Below are 27,749 nucleotides of genomic sequence, written 5' to 3'. Positions count from 1 at the left end.
GACTTGGTGTACAGGTTTAGAGCGGTGAAGTAATGGTCTGCTACTTTGCACTTTATGACTGATGCAGTGTAACTATTTGGTGGTGCTCGGATGTTTATATGATCTAGACAGGAGGCAGTGATAGTATTTCCGAATATTTCTTCTCTAATACATGATGTTATTGTTGGTATAAGATTATACATGGATAGCGTGTCTAGGTATTGCACAGTGTTGTTCTGGTTTTCGTTTGCAATATTTATGTTTATGTCGCCAATTATCATTAGGTATTCGGTTGAGCATATTTCTTGGCTTGAAAGCCAGCAATTGAGTTCGTGCAAGAATTTTATCATGTTTAGGTTTGGTGGCCTGTAAATAGCATTTAGTATTATGGGATGCTGTCTATTGGTGGTATTAGTGATTTCGAGGCAAAGGGTTTCAGCATGCTCAAATTGATAGGCCGTTTCTTTTGCTATTAATTTTTGTTTGATAAATATTAATATTCCACCCCCTCTTTTTGCTTGGTGGCATAATCTATGTTGTTGGAAGCCTGGAATTTGGAAAGCAGTCGCTTCATCATTACGTAATTTATGGATACTTCTGTAAGAATCAATATATCAATAATATCAATGTAATTCCTCAGATAAGCCTGTAACAATAACCAATGTTTTCGGATGCTTCTGATGTTAATATGCAAGATTGAGAGACCTCTCGCTTGTACCGTGTGTTGTTTCCATGCATCAAGTGATTCGAAAGTACAATTACTGATGTATTCTGGTGTAATTACATCTATTAGATGGTTCACATTCATTTTTGTTGTGTTGAAATCTTCTTATTGAACAAAGTTGGAGTCTTTTGTTTCACTCTGGCAACCTATCTATATCTTCCGAGCTTTTTATTTGTATAGACTTTGAAGTCTGTGACTTTCTCAAGAATATTTTGCCATCTTTGATCCATAAAAATTGATACTTTTTTTCTGTTTTTCTCTTTTCTTGCTTGGTTCAAAAGATTCTGACTGAAAGGTGTTAAATACTCAGATAAAAAGATTGGCATATTGTCTTGCGATGCATTTAAATCCTTGACTACTGTTTTTTTCAGTCTGCTGAACTATGACTGGTGCGGGTCGTAGCTAGCCTTGTTTTTTGTTCTCCCTGGGAAACCGATTTATGGTCTGAATATCCTTATGCTCTAGGAGGATGTCAATTGCATGGCCTAACTTTAAAACTACGTCTCTGAGATTTTCTGTGGATTCAGTTTCTGGAAGACCGTTTATGACAAGGTCTTCTTTATGTTGGTGTTGGTTTAAAACTTCGTATTGTAGTTTCAGGGAATTAAATTCTTGACGGAGTTCAGATGTGTCTTTTATCAATTTGTGCTGCCTGTCAGTTAATGCATTAATGCTGGTTTCAATGTCTTTTACCGTTTGTAAGACTTCTTCGACTTTTGAATTATTAAATCTAACAAACTCTTCATATTCGCTAATTTTTTTGTTATTTCTTTATTCTGTTTATCAAATAGTTCTTGGACAAGATCTACCAAGCTGGCTTTTATATTTTCTAAACCTTTTTCTAGTAATAAATTTACGGAACTCAAATTATAAGACTCACTGGTATTTTTTTGTCTGTTCAGTTCATCATCCACTTCTGCCTCCTGTGTAATCAGTTGCATAGTGGGTGGCGGCGTTTCTTTGTCCTCTCTGCAGTATAGGTTTCCATTCCTCTCGCTTGGCATTGGATTTGCATGACCATGTTGTTTCTGAGATCCCGGAAAATGTAAAGTGAAGATTTCTAAGGCATTTCCTGCAGGTTATATGACTTCTGTCGGACGATAATTCCTTCAGGCACTTGTTACACTTCATGGCTCACCTCTTCCCTTGGACAACTGTAAAGATGGCGACGTCCTTTGTTCTATGCTCGTTAGTGACCACAGTGAACTCTGCTCAATTTTCAGCACACTCAAAATTTGGGTTTCACTTGGCCGATTTCGATGAATTATATATCACTGTCTTCAGCGTGACAAGAAGAGTTACTCTTTGACAGTTTTATATTAACAACAGGAGTTTGAACCACATTAAAATATAAAAACTGGACCAGCGATACAACCATGCAACCGTTTGTATAATAATAATAATAATAAATATAAAATTGATGACAGAAAGTTTTAGTAGTGAGAATGCCGCAGGGAAAATGAGTGCACGTTTGAAAGAGAAGGATGGTGTGAAAGAGAGGCAAAAGAATGTTGAAAAATCAATAAAAAAGAAAATGAGTGATTTAAAAACCGTAATGGATGTTAATACGGACGAAAGTGAAGTGAGAGTGGTGAAAGGAAATGAAATTGAGAGAACAAATGAAACTGGAAATCGCGTGATGCAGGAATCGAAAATGGAAAAATCGAAAGAATGAATGATAGCGAAAGTCGGACGCATGTTGCACCGAAAGTATGGAAGCAAAGAAGGATGAATGAGAGTGAAAGTGAGAAGAGGGTGTCAAGAGTTAGAAAATTAGAAAGAATGAATGATAGAGAGAATGTGATGCAAGATTCGGAAGTTTAATTGGATTGGATGAGGAAAGAGATAAAATGGATGTGGAATGAAATTAAGAAAATTCAGGTAAAAACTATTAAAACTAATCATGATGGCATGAAAGAGTTAACGAAAGATAAGCAAGTGGCGTTATATGACGACTCCATTATTAAAGGTGTACTGGATGATAGGATGCACAAGGTATGTTTTCCAGGTGGTAAAATGAGTAGAGTGATTGAAGCATTGGATATGAGGAAGGGAGCGAGCAAAGGAGTTGATGGTTTTAATCAGCACAAATGATTTGACAGAGGACAAAGAGCGAGTTGGAATGGATGTCAGGAGGCTGCTTAGAAGGATAAAAGAGAATAGTGTGACAGGAAGGGTAGTCAGCATGTTGCCTAGGTATGACTGTGGAGAGATAAGACAGAGAGCGAGGATTGTGAATGATATGCTGGCTGAAATGTGTGAGAAGATGGGAGTACAGTTTGTTAACGTGTGGAATGAGTTGAAGGAAGAAGTGAACTGTATGAGAGCGATGGACTGCATTTGAGTGGTTATGGAGTGAGTCGCTTGGAGAGACTGCTACTGGAAGGTAGAGAAGTGAGTAGAGTGAGAGAGAATGAATCAGATCAAGCAGGAAGTGATGTGGAAGAGCAGGAGAGATTGAAGAGGTGGTTATGAATGAAGAAGTGAGTGGTACGAGTATAGAAAATGAGAGAATGGGTGTGCAAGAGGAGAAGGGAAACGGGAAGGCTCAGGATGGGCAACATGAGAAAGGTGGATGCTCCGAGAGGCAGTGAGAGCATGTGTAGGCAGGAAAGTAATGGGATGACCAGGGATCAACAGGAAACAGATGGAATTGCAAAGGGTTCTAAAATGAATAAGCAGAAAGGGAAATGGCCCCAGCCGAGCATGGAGAGATCACATCGAGTGAGTGGCATCAGTGGAACTAGCTGTATATCCAGAACTGAGCTGTTGTGTTTGTATACAAATGCTAGAAGTATAAGAAACAAGGCAGATGAAATGGTTGCATTAATTGTGTCTGTTCACCCAAAGATTGTTGGAATAAGTGAGACATGGTTGGAAGAGGATGACATCCTGACAGGAATGGAGATGGAAGGATATGATGTGTTTTGTGAGGATAGAAGGGGTCAAAAGGGAGGGGGAGTGCTATTGACGATAGAGAAAAAGTTATGTCCATACAAAGTAGAGTGCAAGAGGGAAATTGTGCCAGTGGTTTTGAGGCAGTATGGTGTAAGACAGAGATGAATGGAATCAAATACTTGGTGGGATGTTGTTATAGACCAGGCAATGTGGATGATGGTGATAATGAAATGTATAATCAAATTAATTATTAAAAACAACACGTAAGTCCACAGTAATAACTTTAATTAATAAAGAAGGTAGATATTGCATACTAAAAATAATAGCACGTCTTCAGTGTGACAAACAGATAGGAATAGAATACAGGTAAAGAATATTCGGTGGATCATCTATTAAAATACAATGTTGTTGCGAGCTAGGAAATGAAAGAAATTGATAAATAATTAATATTTAAGATAATTAGTTTTTTAATGATTACATAAAATAAAAGTCTCCCAGATCTTCGAGAGAGAGAGGAAATCATTTCGCTTTAAATTCAATCGGTGTAAAAAAACTTCAGAACTTTCTGTAAAGAGGCGTTCATATTTGAACCTGCATCTATGAAGTAGAATAGCTTTATCCCACTGGATATTATGGGTAGTGGTAATACTGTGTTGTGCTAGACCAGACTTCTGAGGTTTGTTGTAATCAATATAATATTGATGTTCTTTAATTCTTTTTTCCATAGAACGGCCAGTTTGTCCAAAAGAAGAAGCATCGCATTCACAAGGAATTTTGTAAACGCCAGCCAAAGCAGAGATGACAGCTTATCTTTTGTAGAAGGCAATAAGGAAGAAATTTTGTTGATAGGAATATAAGTGGGAATCAATTGGTACTTTTTTAAAATTCTACCTATAGGTTCTGAGATTCCTGGAATGTAGGGGATTGGAACTCTGTGAACTGTTGAAGAAACCTTAGGTATTGGAACATAAGATTCAATTATCTGTTGGATTTGATTAGGGTTGTAATTATTAGATACCATTAACTTTTTAATGATGGAAAGTTCTTGTTGTAAGATTTCTGGAGAAGAGCAAACTTTATGTGCCCTATTAATTAGAGATTTAAGAATGCAAAATTTTTGAGATGTATGGTGAGCAGACTCTTTATGACTGTATCTGCCAATAAATGTGGGCTTTCGAAAGACACTTGTAGATAAGGTACCAGAGGAAGTTCGAGTAAGCAGGATGTCCAAAAATGATAAAGTACCAGAATTTTCCTTTTCCATGGTGAATTAGATATGAGGATGAAGGCTATTTATCTGTTGTAGAAAGCTCATCTTCAGTATGTGACCAAATGGCAAAAACATCATTGACATAATAATACCAAAGAGATGGTTGAGGGTGAGGGATCTGGAGGTGATAGTGGATAAGGATCTGAAATTTAGGGGACACATAGCCAAAATTGTGAAGACAACACAAAAGCTTCTGGGAATGATGCTGAGGACACTGATGTGTAGAAGTAATGAGATTCTTGTTCTGCTGTATAAGGCTTTGATTAGGCCACACATGGACTATTATGCCCAGATTTGGTCACCTGGTTTTCAGAAGGATGAAGAAAATTTTGCATAATTGAAGTAATTGCAATTTATTCTAGTCCCGATGTGTCCAATTAACTGAGATCCATAGCGGACAAACTGGAAGATTTGATTCTATTCGTCTAATATAAGACAAATCTTATATTAAGTATCGTGAGCATTAACAGTCTGGACTTGCTGACGATGCTATTAGCACTAAACACAGTTAATTGGAACATGAAAATGGCCCTTCATAAATGCCCTTTCCTCACAGAACATCTTTATAAAGAATCGTTTGAAACATTACTTCAATATCCTAACTTAAACAGATCCAATGGCTATATCTATCCCCTTTGTGGAAATTGCGAAAGATTAGCAGATTTAAAGGGTACTAACTTATTTGTGTGTATGTGTGAGTGTGGAACAAGACACCATCCCTTCATAAATGGCCCTTTCCTCACAGAACATCTTTATAAAGAAATGTTTGAAACCTTACTTCATTATCCTAACTCTAACTTAAACAGATCCAATGTTCTGTTTATATCTCCTTTGTGGAAGATGGGAGAGATTGGCAGATCTAAAAAGTACTAACTTATTTGTGTGTGTGTGTGTGTGTGTGTGTTCTTACATAAGCTACTTAGCTGGCCCCTTTTTTTTTAGAACAGTCTGTTATCATTTATTTGTCATTTTATGATCAAATACAGATGTCTATGACACTTGAGTGAAAACTTTACATTAAGTAAGTTTTTTTTATGCAAGTTTTCCTCTGTTTTGATTTTCCTCCAGTTGTCCTCTATACTTATACCTAATATAAATATATTCCGTTTATAATTTTTATTTTTAACTTATTTAATTTTTATATTTTGAATTTTTATTAATTCCTTATATCTTATTTTTTCCCTTTTTTCTACAAGATAATTTTGGGTATGATTTCAATTTTTAATCCCTACTTACCTGTTGACTAGGAAATTGAGCAAGTACTGAAGTGATGTTACTAGCATACATTGACATCAATTTTTTTATAGTCTTTTCAACATTAGCAGGTATTCGACCTGAAATAGATGCTATTATTTCCTGCAAAAGAATGATTAAAATATTAAATAAAATTAGAAGTTACAAAATCATAAATAACAGAAAAAAAAAAAAAAAAAGGATACACTAATAAGTCCATTCATTACTAGTAAGGCATGAATAAAATTACTAACATATGCTAGGATACATTAAGATATTGTCAAACTTGTGCACCAAAGTATGCTATAACCTAGTTCTAAAAGTCAGATTCAGTAATTTCAATCTTATATTAGCGAAAAGAGAAAAAACTTTGTAAGTCAATGATAATGTACATAAGATGTTATTATATGACACCTACCAGGGAGTCCAAAGGCTCATCGAGGGAGGGCACCTATTCTACAACTCTGTCTCCGCTACTCAATCAACTAACTGCAACTACACCCACGACATCTACTGCCCATCACTACCTCTAGTATTTCCACAGATAATCACAAACATCCATGCCCACTGTGGGATTCGAACTGCAGCCTTTTGGCTGGAGAGCAGATATGCTAACCAATCGGCTGGCATATTTCACATTACTTAAAAAAGCCAGTCTCCCAAAACATACATTTTGCAGAACACCATGCATTTCATGAATTCCATACAGAAGAAGGCTACAAAACCTATAGCAGATTAGTATTTGTGCTGGGCTAGAGGATAACAGAGAAGAAAGCTAATGATCTTTTTAAATTGATTTTCAAAAGGTTGCAGTCTTTCTGGAACTAAATGAAGTCTAGTCCAGAAGAGAAAATAGATGGAATAAGAAGAGGAGAAGCTGGTGTCTTTCATCTACAGTTGAATTGTATGCAAATAGTAACTACATATAATTCAACTATATGTGGTTGCATTTTGAAAGAAAAATGGAGGGACTGAGGATGGAAGTTCAATAAAAAATTACCCATGATCGACTGCAACATGAGATGTCTCAATTAACTAGATTATTTAATTATTATCCTACAGCTGCGAGAAGTGGACTAGGGCTACCGCATCAAGAGTGGGTGCGGTTAAAGAAGCGAGCCCAGCAGGTGGAGAGGATGTTGCGAGTGGGAACACTAAATGTTGGAAGCATGCCTGGAAGGGGAAGAGAGATGGCAGACATGATGAGGAAGAGGAAGTTGGAGATTTTATGTGTGCAGGAGATAAGGTGGAAGGGAGGAAAGGCAAAGGAACTGGGAGATGGATATAAATTGTTCTACTCTGGAGCGAATAACGAGGGAAGAAATGGTGTAGGAATTGTGGTGTGTGGCAGAATAAAGGACGAAGTACTGGAAGTGGTTAGAAGGAGCGACAGGATCATGCGAATGAAATTGGGTCTTGGAGAAGAGCGGGCGGTCATATTATGTGTATATGCCCCGCAAGTTGGTTGTATTGTACAGCAGAGGAGAAAGATAAGTTCTGGAACGTGTTAGATGAAGAAATGAGGGAACTGGAAGAAAATGAGATGGTGATAGTCGGAGGAGACTTGAACAGACACATAGGGAGACAGAATAGAGACTGTGAAAGGGTGCATGGTGGCCACAGAGTGGGAATGATGAACCAGGAAGGAGAGAGGGTTGTGGACTTTGCAGTAGCGATTGATCTGGCAATTGGGAACTCGTTTTTCTACAAGAAGGAAGAACATTTGATAACATTTAGGAGTGGTAACAGCAGTTCACAAATTGGCTACATTTTGACTAGAAGAAAACATCTTAAGGTTGTGACAAATTGTAAAGTAATTCCAACAGATCAAGTAGCACAGCAACACCGACTGCTGTGCACAGACTTTAAAATAGGATTGAAGATAAGAACCTCTGGATGCCATGGGATGAAGACAATTAAGTGGTTTCACTTAAAAGAGGAGAGTGTGAGGAATCGTTTTAGGGAGAGGGTGTTAGAGAGGATTTCGGATGGACTGGAAAGTGTACAAGATTGGTGGAAACATAATTCAAAAGTAATCCTGAGCTGTGCAATCGAGGTGCTTGGTGAGACATCTGGAAAGATTAGAGAGCAGAAGGAGGGTTGGTGGTGGAATAATAATGTACAAGTAGCAGTGACAGCTAAGAGGAAGGCAAAGCAGAAGTGCGATGAGTCAAGAGTGGAAGAGGACAGAGAGGTGTACAGAGAGAGAAAAAGCAAGAAGCCAAGAGAGTTGTGGCACAGGCGAAGGCCATGGCATATCAAGATCTGTATGATCAATTAGAAACAAAGGACACAGAAAAATTTATCAACTAGCGAAATGTAGAAATAAAGCAGCAAAGGACATCTTACATATGAGGCAGATCAAAGATGCTGAAGGAAGAGTATTATGGAGGGATGTGGACATAAGAAATAGATGGAAAATATATTTTGAGGGACTTTTGAATGAGGAAAATGCAAGGACTCACAGAGAAGATGGGCAGCCTTCTGAGGGGATGGTGCAGAACATCAGCAGAGTGAAAGTGATGGAGGCCATGAAGAGGATGAGGAATGGAAAATCAGTGGGCCCCGACAGAATTCCAGTGGAGGCATGGAAGGCACTGGGGGAAGAGGGAATTGACCTGCTGTGGGACCTGTTCATGAAAGTTTGCCAACAGGAAAATATACCCAAGGAATGGAGGGAGAGTACTCTTGTCTCCCATCTACAAGGGTAAAGGGGATGCACAAGACTGTAAAAATTACAGAGGAATAAAGTTGATGTCCCACACAATGAAAATCCTAGAAAGGATTCTTGATGGTAGATTGAGGAAGGAGGTGGAGATTGCAAAGGAACAATTTGGCTTCATGCCTGGTAGATCAACAACAGATGCTATCTTTGGGTTACGGCAGATGATGGAAAAGTATCGAGAGAAACAAAGGGAGCTACATCTGGCATTTACTGATCTGGAGAAAGCATACGAGAGTGTGCCAAGGCAAGAAGTCTGGAGGTGTCTGAGGGACAAGAAGGTTCCGGAGAAATATGTCAGGTTGGTGTGGGAAATGTACAGAAATATGAAGACGAGTGTTCGGACCTGTCTGGGACAGACAGAAAGTTTTCAAGTACCAGATGGCTTGCGTCAAGGGTCAGCATTAAGTCCGTTTCTGTTTAATGTGATGGAGGTGGTAACAGAGGTGGTGAGAGAAGATGTGCCTTGGACAATGTTGTATGCAGATGACATCTTGCTGTGTGCAGATTCAAGAGAAGAAGCGGGAACTAAACTGGAAAGATGGAGAAAAGTACTGGAAGAGAGAGAGGTATGAGACTGAGCAGAAGTAAGACAGAGTATATGTGTTGCACAGTGGGCAGCGGACAGGAGACAGATCTGGAGCTGGAAGGAAATGTCATCAGGAAGGTGAGAGACTTTAGATACTTAGGTTCAACAGTGGAAGAAGATGGAGGAGCTGAGAAGGAAGTGGGATGCAGGATACAAGCGGGTTGGAGGAACTGGAGGGAGATGGCTGGAGTGTTATGTGATAAGAGGGTGCCGATCCATCTGAAAGGCAAAATCTATAGGACAGTAGTGAGGCCAGCTATGACACATGCTATAGAAACTGTGGCCCTGAGGAAAAATAACATCAGCATGATGGAAGTAGCAGAGATGAGAATGCTTAGGTGGATGTGCAGTGTGACCAGAAAGGATCATCTGAGAAATGACTATGTCAGGGGAACAGTGAAAGAAGTTACGAACTTAGGAGCGAAAATACAGGAGGCAAGGTTGAGATGGTTTGGTCATGTGATGAGGAGGGAGGACGAATATGTGGGAAGAAGGGTCATGCAGATGGATGTGCAAGGAAGGCAGAAGCGTGGACGGCCAAAGAAGAGATGGAGGGAGCTGGTAGAAGAGGACTAAAGGATGAAGAACTTGGATGTGGTGACAGCCCAAGACAGGAAGGTGTGGAGGAGACCCATTATCAACAGTGACCTCACTTAAGTGGGAGAAGCTGCAGAAGAAGAAGATTTAATTATATCATTCCAAAAATCACAGGATTTATTTATGGTAAGGAAAACAAACATACATAAAAGAAGACAGCACAATATACATTTGGCTTACAAGATACAACATTTATATCCAAAGGTGTGCTGCGAAATATTCACCAACTGCCTCACTATAATAAAAAAAAATTTGGAAGTTTCTCAAATCCTTAAATTTGCTGAAGTCTCTCCCTACTTATGGTAATGACCTTATAAGGTTCACAAAAATTTTAGAAACATGAAATCTTTGACAAATGTTGAGTATGGGAATGTCATTACCACAAGAAGAAGAATGGTCCAGGCAAAATTAAATGGATAACTATTGAAGGAAGCAAGCAAATGGAACCATAGTAAGTGTGTAGGTAGTTTTTGGTATCAAACCAGATTGTAATATAAAGAGTTTATTAAAAATAAACAATTAAAAAAATATTTAAAAAAAGATATTCCATTATGGCCAATTATAGATGAGAGAGATTCTCAGACCTCAAACTTAGAGAAATATCTTGCAAACATGATAACACCCACATAGGAAAACAGAATCATTTTTAAAGAATAGTGTGCATTTCATTGAAAACATAAAAGATATACATATAGAACCTTCAGACATCTTAGCAAGTTTCGATATAGTCAGTCTCTTCACCAATGTACCCAGAAATGACACAGTCGATCTACTTGGAAGCCTTTTCCCACTGGACACTGTAGGACTATTCAAACACTGCATGGAAAACACCTTTTTTCATTTTTCAAGACAAATATCGGGAACAAAAAGAGACTCTTGTCATGGGTTCCACCATTTCTCCAGCTCTAGCCAACCTGTTTATGGAAAATGTCAAAACAAATGCATTAAAAACCTATCAGAAAAGACCTAAAGTTTGGCTACATTACATCGATGATATTTTTGTCATTTGGTCAGGAACGGTGGATGAGCTAATTGCTTTCAAAGATTATCTAAACAACTTGCATCCCAATATAAAATTCATTATTGAACTAGAATAGCACAAGAAATTACCTTTCCTTGATATCCTTGTCGAAGTAAACAAAGAGGAAAAAAGGTTATCCTTCTCTGTATACAGAAAACCTGCCACAACAGGAAGATTTTTAAATGCTGCTTCACATCACCATTGATTGCAAAAGATAGGCATAATTAAAACTTTACGAGGCAGGGCATACAATATATCTAGCACACCAATTAAAAAAAATGAAGAATTACATCACCTGACACTGCAACTCGCACTTAATGGTTGTGAACCCAAGATGATCAAAACAATTCTAAATAAGCTCCTGCAACTCCCTTACATAAACAAGATTTCAAGAATGCAATCACACTGCCATACATCAAAAATGTCAGAGACAAAGTGGCTATGTTGCTCTGTGAGTACAACATAAAAGCTTTTTTTTACCTTTACAAAAAATATTAAGATTCCTACATCCACCAAAACCACCACATCACCCCATTCAAAAATCAGGCGTCTATGAGATTCATTGCTCTTGTGGCATTTGCTATGTAGGCCACACAGAATGGTCAGAGAGATCAGCATGTCTGAACATGTAAAAGACATTAAAAAAAGAAGGGAGCACAATTCAGGTTTAGCATTCCACACAACCACTACTGACCATCAAATACTCTGACAACAAACAAAAATGTCATACAGTGATAACTCTTTCACAAGAAAATTTAAAGAAGCCGCACAAATGCTTAGGATCCCAACACAGTGCAATAAAAATCAAGGCTTGATTTTACATCAAGTGTGGTCTGCTTTCATCAAAAATTTAACTGCCACGGATACCTAGGATATAGCAAGAGTGAACCACAGAACATGACAACTGGCAATATTTCAACACACATACAGTACTAAATATATCACTTTTATTCTGGTTTATCAATTAGTTTAACAGTTGAAGTTATGAAAAACATCTAATATGTGTAATTAATCGTCAATAATTTTTTTACGTACGATTACTGCTGATAATGTAAGTCTGATGATGCACAAAACTTGTTGGTTGTTTTTTAATTGTTTATTTTTAATTAACTCTTTATATTACAATGTGGTAGGTAGTTTTCGGTCTCAATACCAAAAACTACCTACAGAACTGCTTAACCACAGAAACCTATTATTATTATTATTATTATTATTAAACAAGACCTCATGGAGTCAAAGACTCATCTAGGAGGTCCTTTTATCTCACACACATCTCATCATACCGGGTCTTAAACACATTCAAACTCCCTGCAGACACCACACTCTCAGGCAAGGCATTCCAATCATTCACAACTCTGCACGAAAAAAACCTACCTCTCACTCCCCTACTCACACCCTCTTTATACAGTTTCCAGGGATGACCTCTGGTTCTCCCCTGATCTCCCACTATTCGCTGTAGAACTTCTCCACCATTGATCCTATAGCAACCCCTTACCAACTTGTAGGTCTCTATCATATCTCCCCTCTTCCTTCTCTCCACTAGTCTCTGCAAATTACATCTTTTCAATCTTTCCTCATACTCGACATTCCAGAGGTCAGAAACTACCTTAGTCAGTCGCCTTTGGACCCTTTCCAACATCTCCTCATCCTTCTGAAAACCAGGTGACCAAATCTGGGCACAATAGTCCATGTGTGGCCTAATCAAAGCCTTATACAATGGAACAAGAATCTCCCTACTTCTACACGTCAGTGTCCTCCTCATCATTCCCAGAAGTCTTTGTGTTGTCTTCACAATTTTGGCGATGTGACCCCTAAATTTTAGATCCTTATCCACTATCACTCCCAGATCTCTTATTTCCTCTACTTCCAACAATATATTCTTACCAAGCATAAATTCTGCATCCCATCTTTGTTTTCCAAATTTTAAAACCTTACATTTTGCAACATTGAACTCACACCCCCATTTGCTTGCCCAATCACTCAATTTATTCAAGTCTTCTTGCAAGGCCACAACATCTTCACTACTCTTTATGGTTCTTCCCAACTTTGCATCATCTGCAAACAACTGAAGATCTCCATCCAAACCTTCGCCAATATCATTAATATACAAGTTAAACAGCAACGGCCCCAAAACAGATCCCTGAGGCACTCCACTAGTGACTTTCCTTTTCCTGGATATTGCACCCCCATACACAACTTGTTGATACCTATCAGATAGCCAGTCTCCAATCCAATGCACTAATCTAATATCCAACCCCATCTGCTCTAGTTTGACTGTCAACTTATCATGAGGCACTCTATCAAAAGCTTTTGCGAAATCCAAGTATATTACTGTGTATCCTTCTCCTCTGTCCAAGGAAGCAGTCACTTTATTGTAATAAGTAAGTAGATTACTAAAACACGACCTCCCTTTAGCAAATCCATGCTGTCCATCAAAGATTATACCATTGTTGTCAACCCAACTCTGGATCCTAGTTCTCACAAGCTTCTCCAACAACTTAACCACAACACCTGACACACAGATAGGCCTATAGTTTGATGCTTGAGTTCGATCACCTCCTTTATGAAGTGGCACAATCTTGCCCTCCTTCCACTCTTTAGGGACTTGACCAAGTGCAAGACTCGTATTAAAAAAATATGTCAAGGCAGGTGTCAACTCTCTGGCACATTCCTTCAGAATACGCGGTGATATATTATCAAGTCCCACAGCCTTATTTACATCTAGTTTACTCAACTCCCCAAACACCTCTTGCTCACTTACAGTCAGTCTCTCCTCCCCATCATCAACTGCTCTTAATCTCTCCATGAAGTCACATTCACAAGATTGAAAGATCTTTATGAACTGCTCATTAAGTATCTCCACCACACATTCTGCAACAGCTGTCTTTATACCATTTCCTCCAATCAATGTCATCCTTCCATAATCATTCTTTCTTTTGCTGGCTACATATCGAAAGAACTCCCTAGGATTCTTTTTAGCTTCATTAGCTAACTGCTGTTCATACCTCTCTTTAGCTACTCTCACCAACCAAGTCACTCTCCTTGCCTGGTCTTTGTAGAACTCATGAAATTGGTTACTTCCACTTCTCTTATGCTGCCTCCACAATGCCCTTTTTCTCTGTATTGCATGCTTAATCTCTTTATTCATCCATCTCACACCTAACTTATTTAACCTTCTCACCCGTGGTATACATTTAGACATTGCATCCACTAAATATTTTTTGAAAATCCCCCACGCTGCATTCATCTCTTTTCCAGCTAACTCCTCATTCCATGCTACACCTGCAAGCTGTCTCCTGAGCTCTTCATAATCACCCCCCTTGTAGTTCCACATATACCCTTTTTTCACAGGGGTCCTTGCACTGCTGGCAACCACCCAAGTAATCACCTCATGGTCACTTTCGCCAATTGGTGGATGATTTGATACCTCATTGATAATTACATCCTCCGATGAGATGACCAAATCCAAGACCCTTAATCCTCTTCTGCCCTCTGTTACATACTGTCTGAGGTAGTTATCCCTCAAAAACTCAAGAAACTCATTTTCTTTACTTCCAGTTGCTATCTCTTCATTCCAATCTATATTGCCATAATTAAAATCACCCATAATGATCATCCTTTTCTTATTTGCTTGGCTTATTTGACTATACATTTCACTATCACCACCATCCACATTACCAGGTCTATAACAACATCCCACCAAGTATTTGAATCTATTCACCTCTATCTCACACCATACTGCCTCAAAACCACTGGCCCCATTTCCCCCTTGCATCTCTACCTTGTATGGACATAACTCTTTCTCTATCATCAATAGCACTCCCCCTCCCTTTTTACCCCTTCTATCCTCACGAAACACATCATACCTTTCCATCTCTATTCCTGTCAGGATGTCATCCTCATCTAACCATGTCTCACTTATTCCGACAATCTCTGGGTGCACAGACGCAATTAGTGCAACCATTTCATCCGCCTTGTTTCTTATACTTCTAGCATTGGTATACAAACACAACAACTCATTTCTGGATCTACAGCTAGTTCCACTGATACCACTCACTCGATGTGATCTCTCCATGCTGGACTGGGGCCATTTCCCTTTCTGCTTCTTCATTTTAGAACCCTTTGCAATTCCATCTGTTTCCTTTTGATCCCTGATCATCCCATTACTTTCCTGCCTACACATTCTCTCACCTCCTCTTGGAGCATCCACCTTTCTCACGCTGTGTATCTGCACAATAAGTACATCCCACCTGGGTTTCATGTGTCACCATATAAAAGCTTATTGACCAAATGCTGCTAGTCATTGCAGCTCTGAAGTTTATAGCAATTGGCAATTTAATAAATGCCAATTGCTATAAACATTTCCTCCCAAAAAAGGATTAAATTTTCCCAAAGTGTTATGCAAGAATATGTACACCATGACAATGATGATATTGATTAATTAAACAGATTACAAACCTCAAGATAGAAAGAATAGAAATTTATAATAGTAAATGAAGCAGATAATATGGTCTAGCAGTTTACAGTGAAAGTACGAGTGTTTTTGAACTGTAATAAGAAAACAGGATTTTTAAGTGTTATCCAAATTTTGTTATCATGTGTTCTTACCACTTGTTTCACCATTAGTGTTGGGCATTCTAAAAATGGTGTCTGTAAGGAAGCACACAACAGCATAACAGAAAGCTTCAATGAATAAGCTTTGTTCTGGATTTTTCTGTGGATATGCTGTGAAAATTTTATTATCATTATTATCCCAAGATCCCCATGACTCATACAAAGCCTCATCTATGTATCTATTTATGTATGCATCTAAATATGTAGAAGGTTTGTAGATTTTAGGGTTAATGAAAAGAAGCAAAGTAAGAATTGTAAGCCAAACATACATATATTGGAGGAATTTTTTGAGGCTCTAGAGAAAGCTACTAACACAATGAAAAGGAAAAGTTGGTCCTTGTTGGGGATCTAAATAGCAGAGTAGGAAGTGATTGTCAGACATACAAAAATGTTTTGGAAAAATTTGGAGAAAAGAGCAAAGCTAATAATAATGGCAAATACCTGTTGGATTTCTACTCAGGACATGGACCGGTTATTACTAACACCATATTCCAACATAAAAATGTGCACAAATTCACATGAAAAGAAGAGGCAAGGAATAAGAAAAGTCTCATTGACTATGTTATTGTTGATAGTGATGTTTTCTCCTTGGTGCAGGACACCAGAGTGTACAGAGGATTTGAAATTGGAAGTGATCACTATTAAGTCTTGAGCAGGATAAAATTGAATTTCATACTGAAAAGAATAACGTGTCAGAAAGTTTTAAAGTGAATAAAAGTTGAGCAGTTCTCAGATATGAACTGTAGACTAAAATACACAAAGATTATTGAAGGAAAAATGAAAGAGTTTGAGAACAGGAACCAAACCTTGGAGATTCAGTGGCAAGCCATGAAGAAAACCCTGATGGATTCAGCTAAAGAGGCATGTGGTGACATTATCTGCAAGGATAGAAAAATCAGAATTCCATGGTGGACACAGGAATTTAAAGAGGCAGTGAAGGAGGGCTTTGCAGGACTTTGGCAAGAATATAGAAAATAAATATCAAGGTGGCAAAATATTCTGGAGGTTGTTGAAGAAGCTTAGGAATGGAGGAAAGAGTGCTGTAAAAGGAGTTAGAGATGATAAAGGTGACATGAAAAGGGAGAAAAAGATATCCTTGAAGTATAGAGTAGTTACTTTGAAAAACTGCTAAATGAAACAAGCAGTGATGACAGCACAGTGGTAAAACACACTGACCAGGCATGCAGTCAGGAATACATATCCATACTTGAAGTAGAAAAAGCCATCAAAGGCTTGAAATGTGGAAAGGCAGCAGGAGTAGATGATATTCGACCAGAAATGCTGAGGTATGGTGGTATAAAAGTCTTACAGTGGCTGCACTGCATAGTTCAGAATGCCTGGACAGAGCGACAAATTTCAGACGATTGGAGTAGAGCTCCAATCATGTGAAATTCAAAATATAAAAAGGGAAATAAAACTGAATGTGAGAATTACAGAGGTATATCCTTACTGAGTGTTCCTGGTAAAATATATGCAAGTATACTTGAGAAATGGTTGAGAAGAATTGTGGAAGAAAAGCTTGGTGAAGAACAAGCTAGATTCAGGTCAAATAGAGGCTGTCAGGATCAGATCTTCACTTTACGACAAATAGTGGAGAAATCATGGGAATATAACAAAGATCTATATTTAAGTTTTGTCGATTTGCAAAAAGGCATATGACAAGGTGCCAAGAGAGAAGCTATTCAATATGCTACAGTTATATGGTGCCAATGTGGCATTATATCAAGCAATACTTAGTCTTTATTTGAGTCAGTAGTTAGAATTGAAGGAAGTACAGGAAGATGGTTTAATGTTAAATCTGGTGTGAGACAAGGATGTACATTATCCCCTCTGTTATTCATTATCTATATAGATCACATTATGAAGGAAAGTGGTATTAAACATGATATCAAAATTGGAGATGTTAACGTCAGCTCTTTGCTTTATGTGGACGATGTTATACTTCTAAAAAAATCTGCTACAAGTGTGCAAGATTCTCTGACTAAATTGAATAACTGTTGTAATAGATATGGTATGAAGGTCTGCAATAAAAAGACAAAGACAATGAAAATAGGCAGAATCATTGAAAATGTCAAGTGTGTTGGGAATGGAGAGCCTGTGGAACAAGTAAAACATTTCAGCTACTTAGACACGATTTTTAGTGAAGATGGTAAATTAAATATGGAAATAGACAACAGAATCAACAAAGCTGGTATGGTAGGAAGTCAATCGAATAAATTCATATGGAATAAGAGAGAAATTAGTCGGAACACTAAATTAGCTGTATACAAGACAGTGTTCAAACCAGTTTTAACTTATGGATCTGAGAGCTTAGTCAGAAGTAAAACACTTGATCAAAGACTAGATACCGCAGAAATGAGAGTCCTGAGAAAGATTAGAGGCGTGAACAGATGGCATCAATGGCAACATCATATTAAAAACGAGAATATTAGGAAAGAACTTGACATTGTCGGCATCCAGGAATGCATTAGCAGAGCTAATATCAGGTGGTATGGTGACTTAAACAGAATGGGCAAGGAAAGATTAGCAAAACAAGTGTTCTCTGCCAAGTTGGCAAGAAAACGACCCAGAGGAAGACCAAGATATAGGTGGATTGATACGGTACAAAGTGCCTTAGACAATAGAAATATAAGATCTGGTAATGTTGGAGTCTTGACAAGTAACAGACTGATTTGGAGGAAAATTGAAGATAGGAAGTTAGTAATGATGTAAATTTTTCATGTAGTACTATCATATCCTATACACCCCTTGAGGGTACATGGCAGGAATTTGAAGATGATGACATACATATGTGATGCTGTTATTATTATTCTGGTCTCCATGGAGTCATAAGACTCATCGTGAGAGGTCCTTCCTAGGAAACACAAAGTCTATCATACCACTCCTAGAACTCATTGACCGTTCTTGCTCTCACCACTCTATCAGGCAATGCATTCCACGGTTCGACCACCCTCCATGCAGAGAAACCACTCCTCACCCTCTTCTCACAGCTTCCTTTCATAAATTTCAGGGATGGCTGCTTGTCATCTCTCCTTCCCGCTGTTCCACCAAGCGAAAGCACTCCCCAGTGTCAACCCTGTAACTACCTTTCAACAGTTTAAAAGTATCAATCATATTTCAATCAACCAAATTCTGTAGTCTACATTCCCTCAGCTGAACCTCATAACTAACATTGCACAGTCCTGAAACCATCTTTGTTATCCACCTCTGTACCCTTTCCACAGTTAATTTATCACCTTCAAATCCTGGGGACCAAATTTGAGAACAATAATCTAGGTGTGGTCTGATCAGTCTTATAAAACGGAATGATAACTGTTATCTCTGCAGATCAGCGTCCTTCTCAGTATTGCAGCAATCCTCTAGGTTACTTTCACCAGTTTTGCAATATGCTCCCTGAATTTCAGTTTTCTATCAATCATAACCCCCAGATCTCTTGTCTCCCCTACTTCCTCCAGTACAGATCATCCAATCGAGTATGCAGCCTCATATCAATGTATCCCATTAAACCGACACTCCCATTCATTTGCACATCTGTCCAGTTTATTCAAATCCTCTTGCAGGGCTACTACATCTATACTATTACTAATAACCTTTCCCAGCTTCACATCATATGCAAACAATGGAATATCCCCTTGCAATCCATTGACAATATCATTGATATAAAGGTTAATCAATACACGTCCCAGTACTGAGCTCTATGGAACCCCACTTGTAGCCTTCTGCCTCCTTGATATTGCCCCACCATACACAACTCTCTGATACCTATCAGACAGCCAATCCTGAATCCTGTTGACTAACCCGATATCTAAACCCATGTGCTGCAACTTAAGTATCGGTTATCATGTGGTATCCTATCAAATGATTTTGCAAAATTCACCAATTATGTATATCGTCCCTCACAAATTTCTCCAAGCTCTTAACAACCGCTGTTGACACACAAACTGGCCTATAATTAGATCTCAGTACTGGGACTAGAACTTCAATCTGATTATGCAATGGCACACTGCACTATCTTACCTTCCTTCCATTCCCTGGGTACCCTTCCCATAGCCAGACTTTCATTGAAAAGCCAGGTCAACAGAGCTGTTGGTTCTTTAGCACATTCTCTCAAAAGCCATGGTGAAATACCATCCAGTGTCACAGCTTTACTGACATCCAGAGTACTCAGTATTTGGAATAAACTCTCCTCCTGTTGGTTCTTTAGCACATTGTCTCAAAAGCCATGGTGAAATACCATCCCGTTCCACAGCTTTACTGACATCCAGAGTACTCAGTATTTAGAATACACTCTCCTCTTGCAATTCTAAAGCTCGAACCTGCCCTATCTCTCTAGTGTTAAAACCTATTTCTCCAGGATGAAATATTCTAATACTCCAAAAATACTTCAAAAAATTTATGTCTGTTTGTCTATTCTCACTATGACTAAATTCTAGGATTTTGGCAATGACAAAATCAGATTATCAGTATATCATACTGGTGTAAATGATGCTGTGCAACATGCAAAAGGGAAGCAAATATTGGGAGAATGAGAGGTGAAATAATCAGGTGTATCAAGTGTAAACTGGATCAGATGTTAATAAGGCTGTGGAAAGAGATATTATATCACTGGTATTTTTAAGAGATGTGTAATGGAGTGAGTTACATTCTTAATCTGGTTATTAACATAAGTCTCGTGATGGAAAAGGCTCCTGACGAGTGGAAGGAAGGAAGGGAAAAAATATTATAACGCCACAAAGGAGTTGTTCTGTTCTAGGACAGAAGTTTCTGATTATAGATTATTCTGTATATCTGCAGCTGAGGGTCAAGGTAGTGAAGAGGTTTGTTAGGAAAATAATACAAGTTTGGGTTCATGGTCATAGGATTATTTATGATCTGGCATAGGATTTGGTATGGGTTTTAAAAGGTCTTATATTAGCAATCCACTAATATTTTCTGATAAGATGGCGAATGTGTTAGATAACAAAAATTCATATACAGTGATGCTCTTGGACTTTGAAAAAACACTTGATAGATTACCTCATGATAACATGATGTACAAACTGCAGAGGATGGAAATGGATAATAGATTGGTTAGATGGACCAATCTATTATCCTCGAGATTCGCTCTATGAACAATTACAACAAAGTCTGTATGATGGAGTCATATCTCAAAAAAAAAGGCAGGTAACCGGTGTTCTGGTATCCAGAGTTCTATTCTTGGACCCCTGCTGTTTGTTAATATTTCATGTGGAATGATTGGGGATCTTCAGTGTTTGCTGAGGATGATGATGCAAAGTTGGGAAGAAATAACAATGGTGATGCTATTTCCCTTCAGGAAGATTTCAATAAATTCTTAGCTTGGACAAATTACTGGGATTGTAGTATAATATTAATAAGTACAGGAATACCTTGTATATCGCGGTTAATTGGTTCCAAGAAGCGTCCGCGCTATGCAAAACTGCGTTGTTCGAGGTCTATTTATAAAGGTTTTCAATTTAATTTGTTTATCACAAAAATTTAGGATAATAAAAATGTTCAAAAATGAAAAAAAATTGTTATTTTTATTAACTAAATAACAAATAAAATCCTTTTAAACCGATATAAAAGTTGTAGAAAAGAAAACAAATGTTGTTTCAATTTTAGCATACAGTAATTTACTTTTTACTAAAGTAGTCTTTTTAGTGTTTGTTGAACCATCCTTTTCTTCCTTGTCTCTTCAAGTGCTAGATCTCTGTAGCATTTTATGGCATTATCGAGACTTTGTGTTACTTTGATGCTTCTTTCCAAATTTGGATCGGCATTTATGAGAATGTCGGAAGCTTCGTCGATTTTTCACACAAAAGTTGAAAGGTCAGCAGAGGAAAATTCTTCAACCATGACATCAGTGGGGTCATCTTCGTCTTCTTCTGCTTCGTAGGCTCGTTGTTGTTCCAACTCCAAAAGGGTTTCATCATCCAGATCATTTGAATGAGAATCAATACATTCATTCACATTGTTACAATCTAAACGTCTAAAAACCAAGATCTTTGCTCACCTGCACAATTTCTGTTGAGATTTCCTCTTTCTGTGTTGCAAAGGCAACAAAGTCCTTTGAACAATGCGGCAAGATATTATGCCTCCCATGTTGCTTTGAGTCACCTCTTGCCAAGATTCATAAATATTTTGAATGGCATCTTTTATGTTAAATTTCTTCCAAAATTCACCGAAAGTCCAAGAATCTTCTTCTGCTGCAGCTTTAACAGCCTGAGCAAAAGTTCGTCTTAAATAGTAAGCCTTGAAAGTGGAGATAACGCCTTGATCCATCAGCTGCAGAATTGATGTTGTGTTTAAAGGGAAAAAATGAATCATGACATTTTCATCTAAGTCAGTCAATAGAGTTGGATGGCCTGGTTCATTGTCTAATAAAAGCGAAATTTTGAAAGGAATATCATTCTTTTTACAATAGCTTTTAACTTCAGGGCAAAAACAAGTTTTAAACCAGTCTTCGAAAATTGAACGAGTCACCCATGTTTTTTTATTCGAACGCCAATGAACGGGTAAATTGTTCTTTGTAAAGCCCTTAAGAGCTCCAGGCTTTTCCGCTCTGTACACTAACAGTGGCTTCAATTTTAAATCACCTGATTCTTTACCTCCTAGTAAAAGTGCCAATCGGTTTTTCCTTCTCTGCTAGAAATGTGCACGATGGCATTCTTTTCCAGAACAAGCCAGTGTCATCAGCGTTAAAAACTGAATCATCTGTGTAGTCTTCCTTCTCAATAAGCTCCTTCAATTCATTGGGAAATAATTCTGCAGTTTTAGTGTCAGCACTTGCGCTTTCACCTTGGATTCTTACGTTATGGAGTCCCATACGCTTTTTGAAATTGTAGAACCACCCGCGACTTGCTATAAACGTTTCACTGGTTGTACCTCCTTCATTTTCACTTTCATTTTCTTTTATTTTGTCATACAGACTGTTGCTTTTGCCTGGATTATCATTTGATTCAAATGAATCTTTTTTCTGATTAAAATCTTCAATCCAGATCATTAGAAGGCTTCCATATTTTCCATTGTAGAAGATCGATTTCTCGTGATCACTTTTGATATATTAGTAGCGGTGCTCATTCCATGTTGTTTAATCTTTTCTTTGCTCTGAATAATTGTTCGTACAGATGACTCGTTCATTGAATTCTCACGTGCTATTTTAGCAAACGAAGCGCCATTCTCGTGACATTTTATAATTTCAATTTCTTCTCTAATGTCAACCACTTGAGTTTTTTTGTTATTCCAACAGTGTCATTTTTGTTTTGTCTCTTTTCACTCATACTTAATTAATAAAAAAATATTAAATACTAATATTAACGTAAATAATAAAATACCGTGGGGAAAGAACGTGTCTACGTGAGAACCAATCAATAACTACTGCATAAACGTTGCTCTCGACTGTCACTTGCGGTGCCTGGAGTACCCAGTCAGTGTTAACAATGTTAGCGTAATAATGATAAGTGTAATAATAAAAACCGCGTTAGACCAAAACCCGCGCTGTTCAAAACTGCGCTATACAAGGTATTCCTGTACTCCAAAATAGCAGAGATTATAAGGCTGTGTACTATACAAATTAGAAGAAACACAAGTATAAACCACAGTGAAAATTATTTAATTGTAAACATTTCATCCTAAGTATCTTAGGACATCATCAAAACTAGGATGAAATATTTACAATTAAATAATTTTCACTGTGGTTTATACGTGTGTTTCTTCTAATTATGAACGCACCACAGGTTTCGTTATTTTAAAAAAAAAAATGTGTACTATACAGATGGTACTGTGCTTCAGGAAGTGGATGAAATTCAAGATCTGGGAATGATGGTTGACAGCAGACTAAAGCTTAGGGGGCATGTTTCAGGTGTTGCAACTGCACATCATAGTGCTCCAATGATAAGAAGTACACCAACAAGTAGGAATAAGGAAGTGGTTGTAGCTCTGCATAAAGCACTGTTCAGACCACATTTGTACTATACACTACTGTGGTCAGATTTGTTCATCTGATTTTCATTGCAATGTGGAAGAAATGGAGAATGTCCACAAAGGAGTGAATAAAACAATATCAGGACTCTGGAATGTTGGTTATAAAGGGCGGTTAAAGGCATGTGAATGACCAAGTTTGGTGGATAGCTGGAAAAGAAGTGGTATGACAGACATTTTACTAAAGAAAGGATTATAAAAACAGTAAAAGGTGAGAAGGGAAGAACAAGAGGCCATCCTTGGAAGCTGTGTAAGAGTATGGTGAAAAAGGAGTCAAGAGTAGATTTTTTTTTTTACATGGAGAATTGTGATTAAATGGAAGAGATTACTAGAATGCATGAGTTTTGAGGATGTTAAGATTCAATATAATAAATATATTGTTGGTTGAGTGAACCTCCCAAGATGAGTAATTTGACTATGGAAGTTGATGAGATAATAATAATAATTCCATCTATAAGGATAAGGATTCAAATATGGATGAGTTGTAGGTATACATAAAATTCAGCACAAAACTGATTCCTTGTTTAACACGGTAACAAACAAATTCATCCAAACAGTCACATTTTGAAGAAAAATTTTAATTTCACAAGAAAATAAGTACAAAAATTACACTCCAACTTTATGTAATAATTTATATATGCTCCTATGTTCCTAATAGGTTCATTAATTTGCTTTTCTCTTTTTCATTCTTAGCTGGTTTTTTAGGAGCTTGCTGAAGGTGGGTGGGTGGAAGAAATCTTCTCAGCCACTGATTTGTGAATATAGGGTACTTGCTCTCTTTGGACAAAGAAATGGCTATCATCTGAGAACATGACCTTCTAGGATTACCACTTCTCAACAGTCCAATCTTTGTACACATGCCCACAGCAGCATCTTTTTCTGCATAGCCTTTGCCAACTTTGTTCTTTTTTGGTCTGGGGACAGTCCTCCCTGTGCTTCCAACAATATTTGACAGACTGTCATATCAGATGCATTAATTCCATTAGTTGCCAAGTCTCTAAGTCTACAGTAGGCAATCTTGAATTCATTTTGCTTTTTCCTAACTAATAAATGATCTCGAGTAAGTGTAGTTATCTTTTTTCACTCACATTTTCCTTTTCTTGCATGAGGAAAAGGCACCTGTCTACATAAATCTCTTTAAAATCACATGAACAGTACCCAAACCAACATCACATTCATTGGCAATTTGTCTTTGAGTCATGGATGCATGCTAAGAAAGAGTACATTTTTTTTTTAATACTTTCTTAGAGATGTATCCATTTTATAGCTACACAAAATGAATAAAACACTATGAATATCAACTAGTTTGCACTATTAAAAATGCACAACACTATTGATAAACATTGTAGAGACATTTAAAACATGCAGCACTCAATGAAAATAGTGAATCTTAACCAAAACCAAAACTAGTAAACCAAAAGTACTATGAAGTGAAACAAAAACCAAACCAAAAACTAGATGAAAATTTGCCTTGTTTGGATTAATTTTTCACTACTGTACGTTCTCATGAATCCCACAACAATGTATAGCCATATTACTTCTGTTTCACACAACATGAAAAATGCAAAGATCATAAAAAAAAAACTCAAAATAACACTGAAAGGCCAGCATTTAGTAAAAAAAAAAAAAAAAGGAGTCCACTGCAAAATGTACCAGCTGATTAGAGAATAAGAAGAAAATGATGCCCTTAACACATTCCTGAATAAACCAGTAATAGTGAATAGTCCAGTCATTGAAGATTGGGCAAATTAGGCAGGTTTCAAGTTAGCAGTTATGACTATAAATTTGAGAAAACCCAATGCTAACAAGGTGACTAAAGGATGGATCACCTTCTGTTTAATGGAGACATTCCAGCAAGTTTACAGCAGCTTTGACATACTCATTTAACAAAGCTTATTAACAGGAAATATGGCAAAGCAGTGGAAGGAGAAAAACGACAAAAATACTGACGTTTAAAATTACAGGAAATCTTTATACATGGAGCCTTGCTGCAAACTAGAAAATGGACTGATGGCAACAGGTTTATCTATGATGACCACCATGATTTTGTTAAAGAGGAAATTGTAGTTTAGTAATTTACTTCCATGTGTGATAAATGTATGAGGGTAGTCTGAAAAGTTCTCAACCTAACAATGAAAAACAAATTTATAATTTCAAAATTATTTTTTTTCAACATAATCTCCCTTAAGACTAATACATTTATTCCCGTGATGCTCTAGCACTATTATCCCATCCATGTTGTGGTTCTCAGTAAAATCTGCAAAATACCCCTCTACAGCTGCAATCACCTCTTGATTCGGAGAAAAACTCTGACCAGCGAGAAAGAGTTTTAGTTTTGGGAAGAGATAGAAGTCAGAGGGAGCTAAATCTGGGGAATAGGGTGGATATTCCAACAATTCATAGTGCAGATCCCTTGATTTATCCCATTGCCAAAACACCTTTGTGGGCAGGTGCATTGCCTTGATGAAAGATGATTTTTTTCCTTCTGCAAACCAAGTCTTTTCTCACGAATTTTTTCATGTAGTCTGATTAAAAGATCGGAATAATATTCCCCGGTTATTGTTTTACCCTTTTCAAGATAGTTAGAAAACAAAATGCCTTTAGCATCCCAAAATACCGATGCCATGACCTTTCCTGCTGATGGAACCAATTTTGTCTTCTTTGACATTGAACAACCGGCTTCTGTCCACTGTTTTGACTGCTGTTTGGATTCTGGTGTGTAATGGTGAATCCAAGTCTCATCCATAGTAATAAATAGATGCACAAAATCAGTTTTACTCTTGTTAAAAAGCTCCAAGCACTGTTCAGAGATTTTCATGTGAGTGCGTATTTGATCTACTGTGAGCAAGTACGGCCCATCTTGCACAAAGTTTTTTCATTTGCAATTCTTCATGCAAAATATATCCTACGTTCTTTTGAAATGCCTATAGTCTGAGCATTTCATGCACTTTGACTCGCTGGTCATCTAATACCATATTGTGCACTTGAACAATGATTTCTGGTGTTGTTACACTTTTTGGACATCCTTCATGTGGATCATCTTCAAGGCTGGTACAGCCAATTTAAACTTGGCAGCCCATTTCTTAATTGTCGAAAACGAAGGAGAAGAGTGCCCATAAATTTTTATGAACGTCGAATTAATTTCTTTTCGTGTTAAACCTTCTTTTACAAAGAATTTTATAACCGCACAATACTCAATTTTATCCATTTCAAGGGATAGAGACAACAACTTTTGCTTCAGACAGCTGTATAAAACAAAACTACCTGATAGAATGACTTGCAATTTCACATGGATGCTTATAACAGATGTACCAACTTAGGGTAAAAAAAAAATCTTGCCAATAGTGCTGCCACCTATGGTCAAGGCTGAGAAGTTTTCAGACCACCCTCTTATAGAACAAAGGAAATACAAATAAAGTAGAATATTTAGATGAAAATTGAGATTACATGTTAGTTCATTGCCATCATCATGCTTTTCAAGGATTTAGGCCTAGGATGGCCTGTTCTGAACCTTAGAAGTCAACATTGAATCTCTTTAGAGGACATCCTAGTTTTCTTTTTCTTTATGGTTTTTAATTTAAGGCTTGTTTTGGTAATCTTTCTGTTTTCATTCATTTAACATGTTCCGAATCCATTTATGTTTATATTTTTTTCTATTACTGGTTCCTGGTTTAATTCTTTCATAATTTCTTCATTTCAAATATACTCTATTCATTGTGATTGAATAGAGTATATTTGGCAGTTTTTCTCATAAACTTCATTTCAGCTGCAGTTATTAAACTTCGCTTGTCTTTTTGTTTTATTGTCCAGATTTCACTTCCATACAATAGGACAGGTAGGGCTAATGTATTGCATACTTTTGGTCTGGTTTGTATTTGAACAGGTTAGGTTTAAATATAGAATTAATTACGCCTGTTATTTTTAAATATAGAATTAATTACACCTGTTATTTTTAAATATTTTGCAATTTTTAGGTTTATATCTTTTTCATTTTCATATGTAATCATACGTCCTAGGTAGTTAAACGAATTCATCTGTTCTAAAATTTTGTTATCTATTACTATTTCTTATTGGATCTTGTCCTTTATATGCCGTTGTTTTTGAGTTTTCTGTTGATGTTAT

At 37.3% G+C, this 27,749-nt stretch overlaps 1 protein-coding gene across 1 annotated transcript in view; it reads right to left on the bottom strand.

Annotated features, from left to right (window-relative positions):
* Positions 1–27,749, bottom strand: part of ACC (acetyl-CoA carboxylase) — a 1,393,224-nt gene that overhangs the window by 880,907 nt on the left and 484,568 nt on the right. The window contains exon 22 of the mRNA XM_090408519.1: positions 6,108–6,227. Coding sequence (XP_090264645.1) covers positions 6,108–6,227 — 120 coding nt within the window. The remainder of the gene's footprint in view (positions 1–6,107; positions 6,228–27,749) is intronic.

Source organism: Typopeltis vanoorti, chromosome 18 (assembly GCF_054136105.1).
Source record: "Typopeltis vanoorti isolate ZY-2024b chromosome 18, IOZ_Tvanoo_1.0, whole genome shotgun sequence".
Classification (NCBI taxonomy): domain Eukaryota; kingdom Metazoa; phylum Arthropoda; class Arachnida; order Uropygi; family Thelyphonidae; genus Typopeltis; species Typopeltis vanoorti.
The sequence above is the reverse complement of the archived record's forward strand: the minus strand, read 5'-3'. Positions and strand labels throughout refer to the sequence as shown.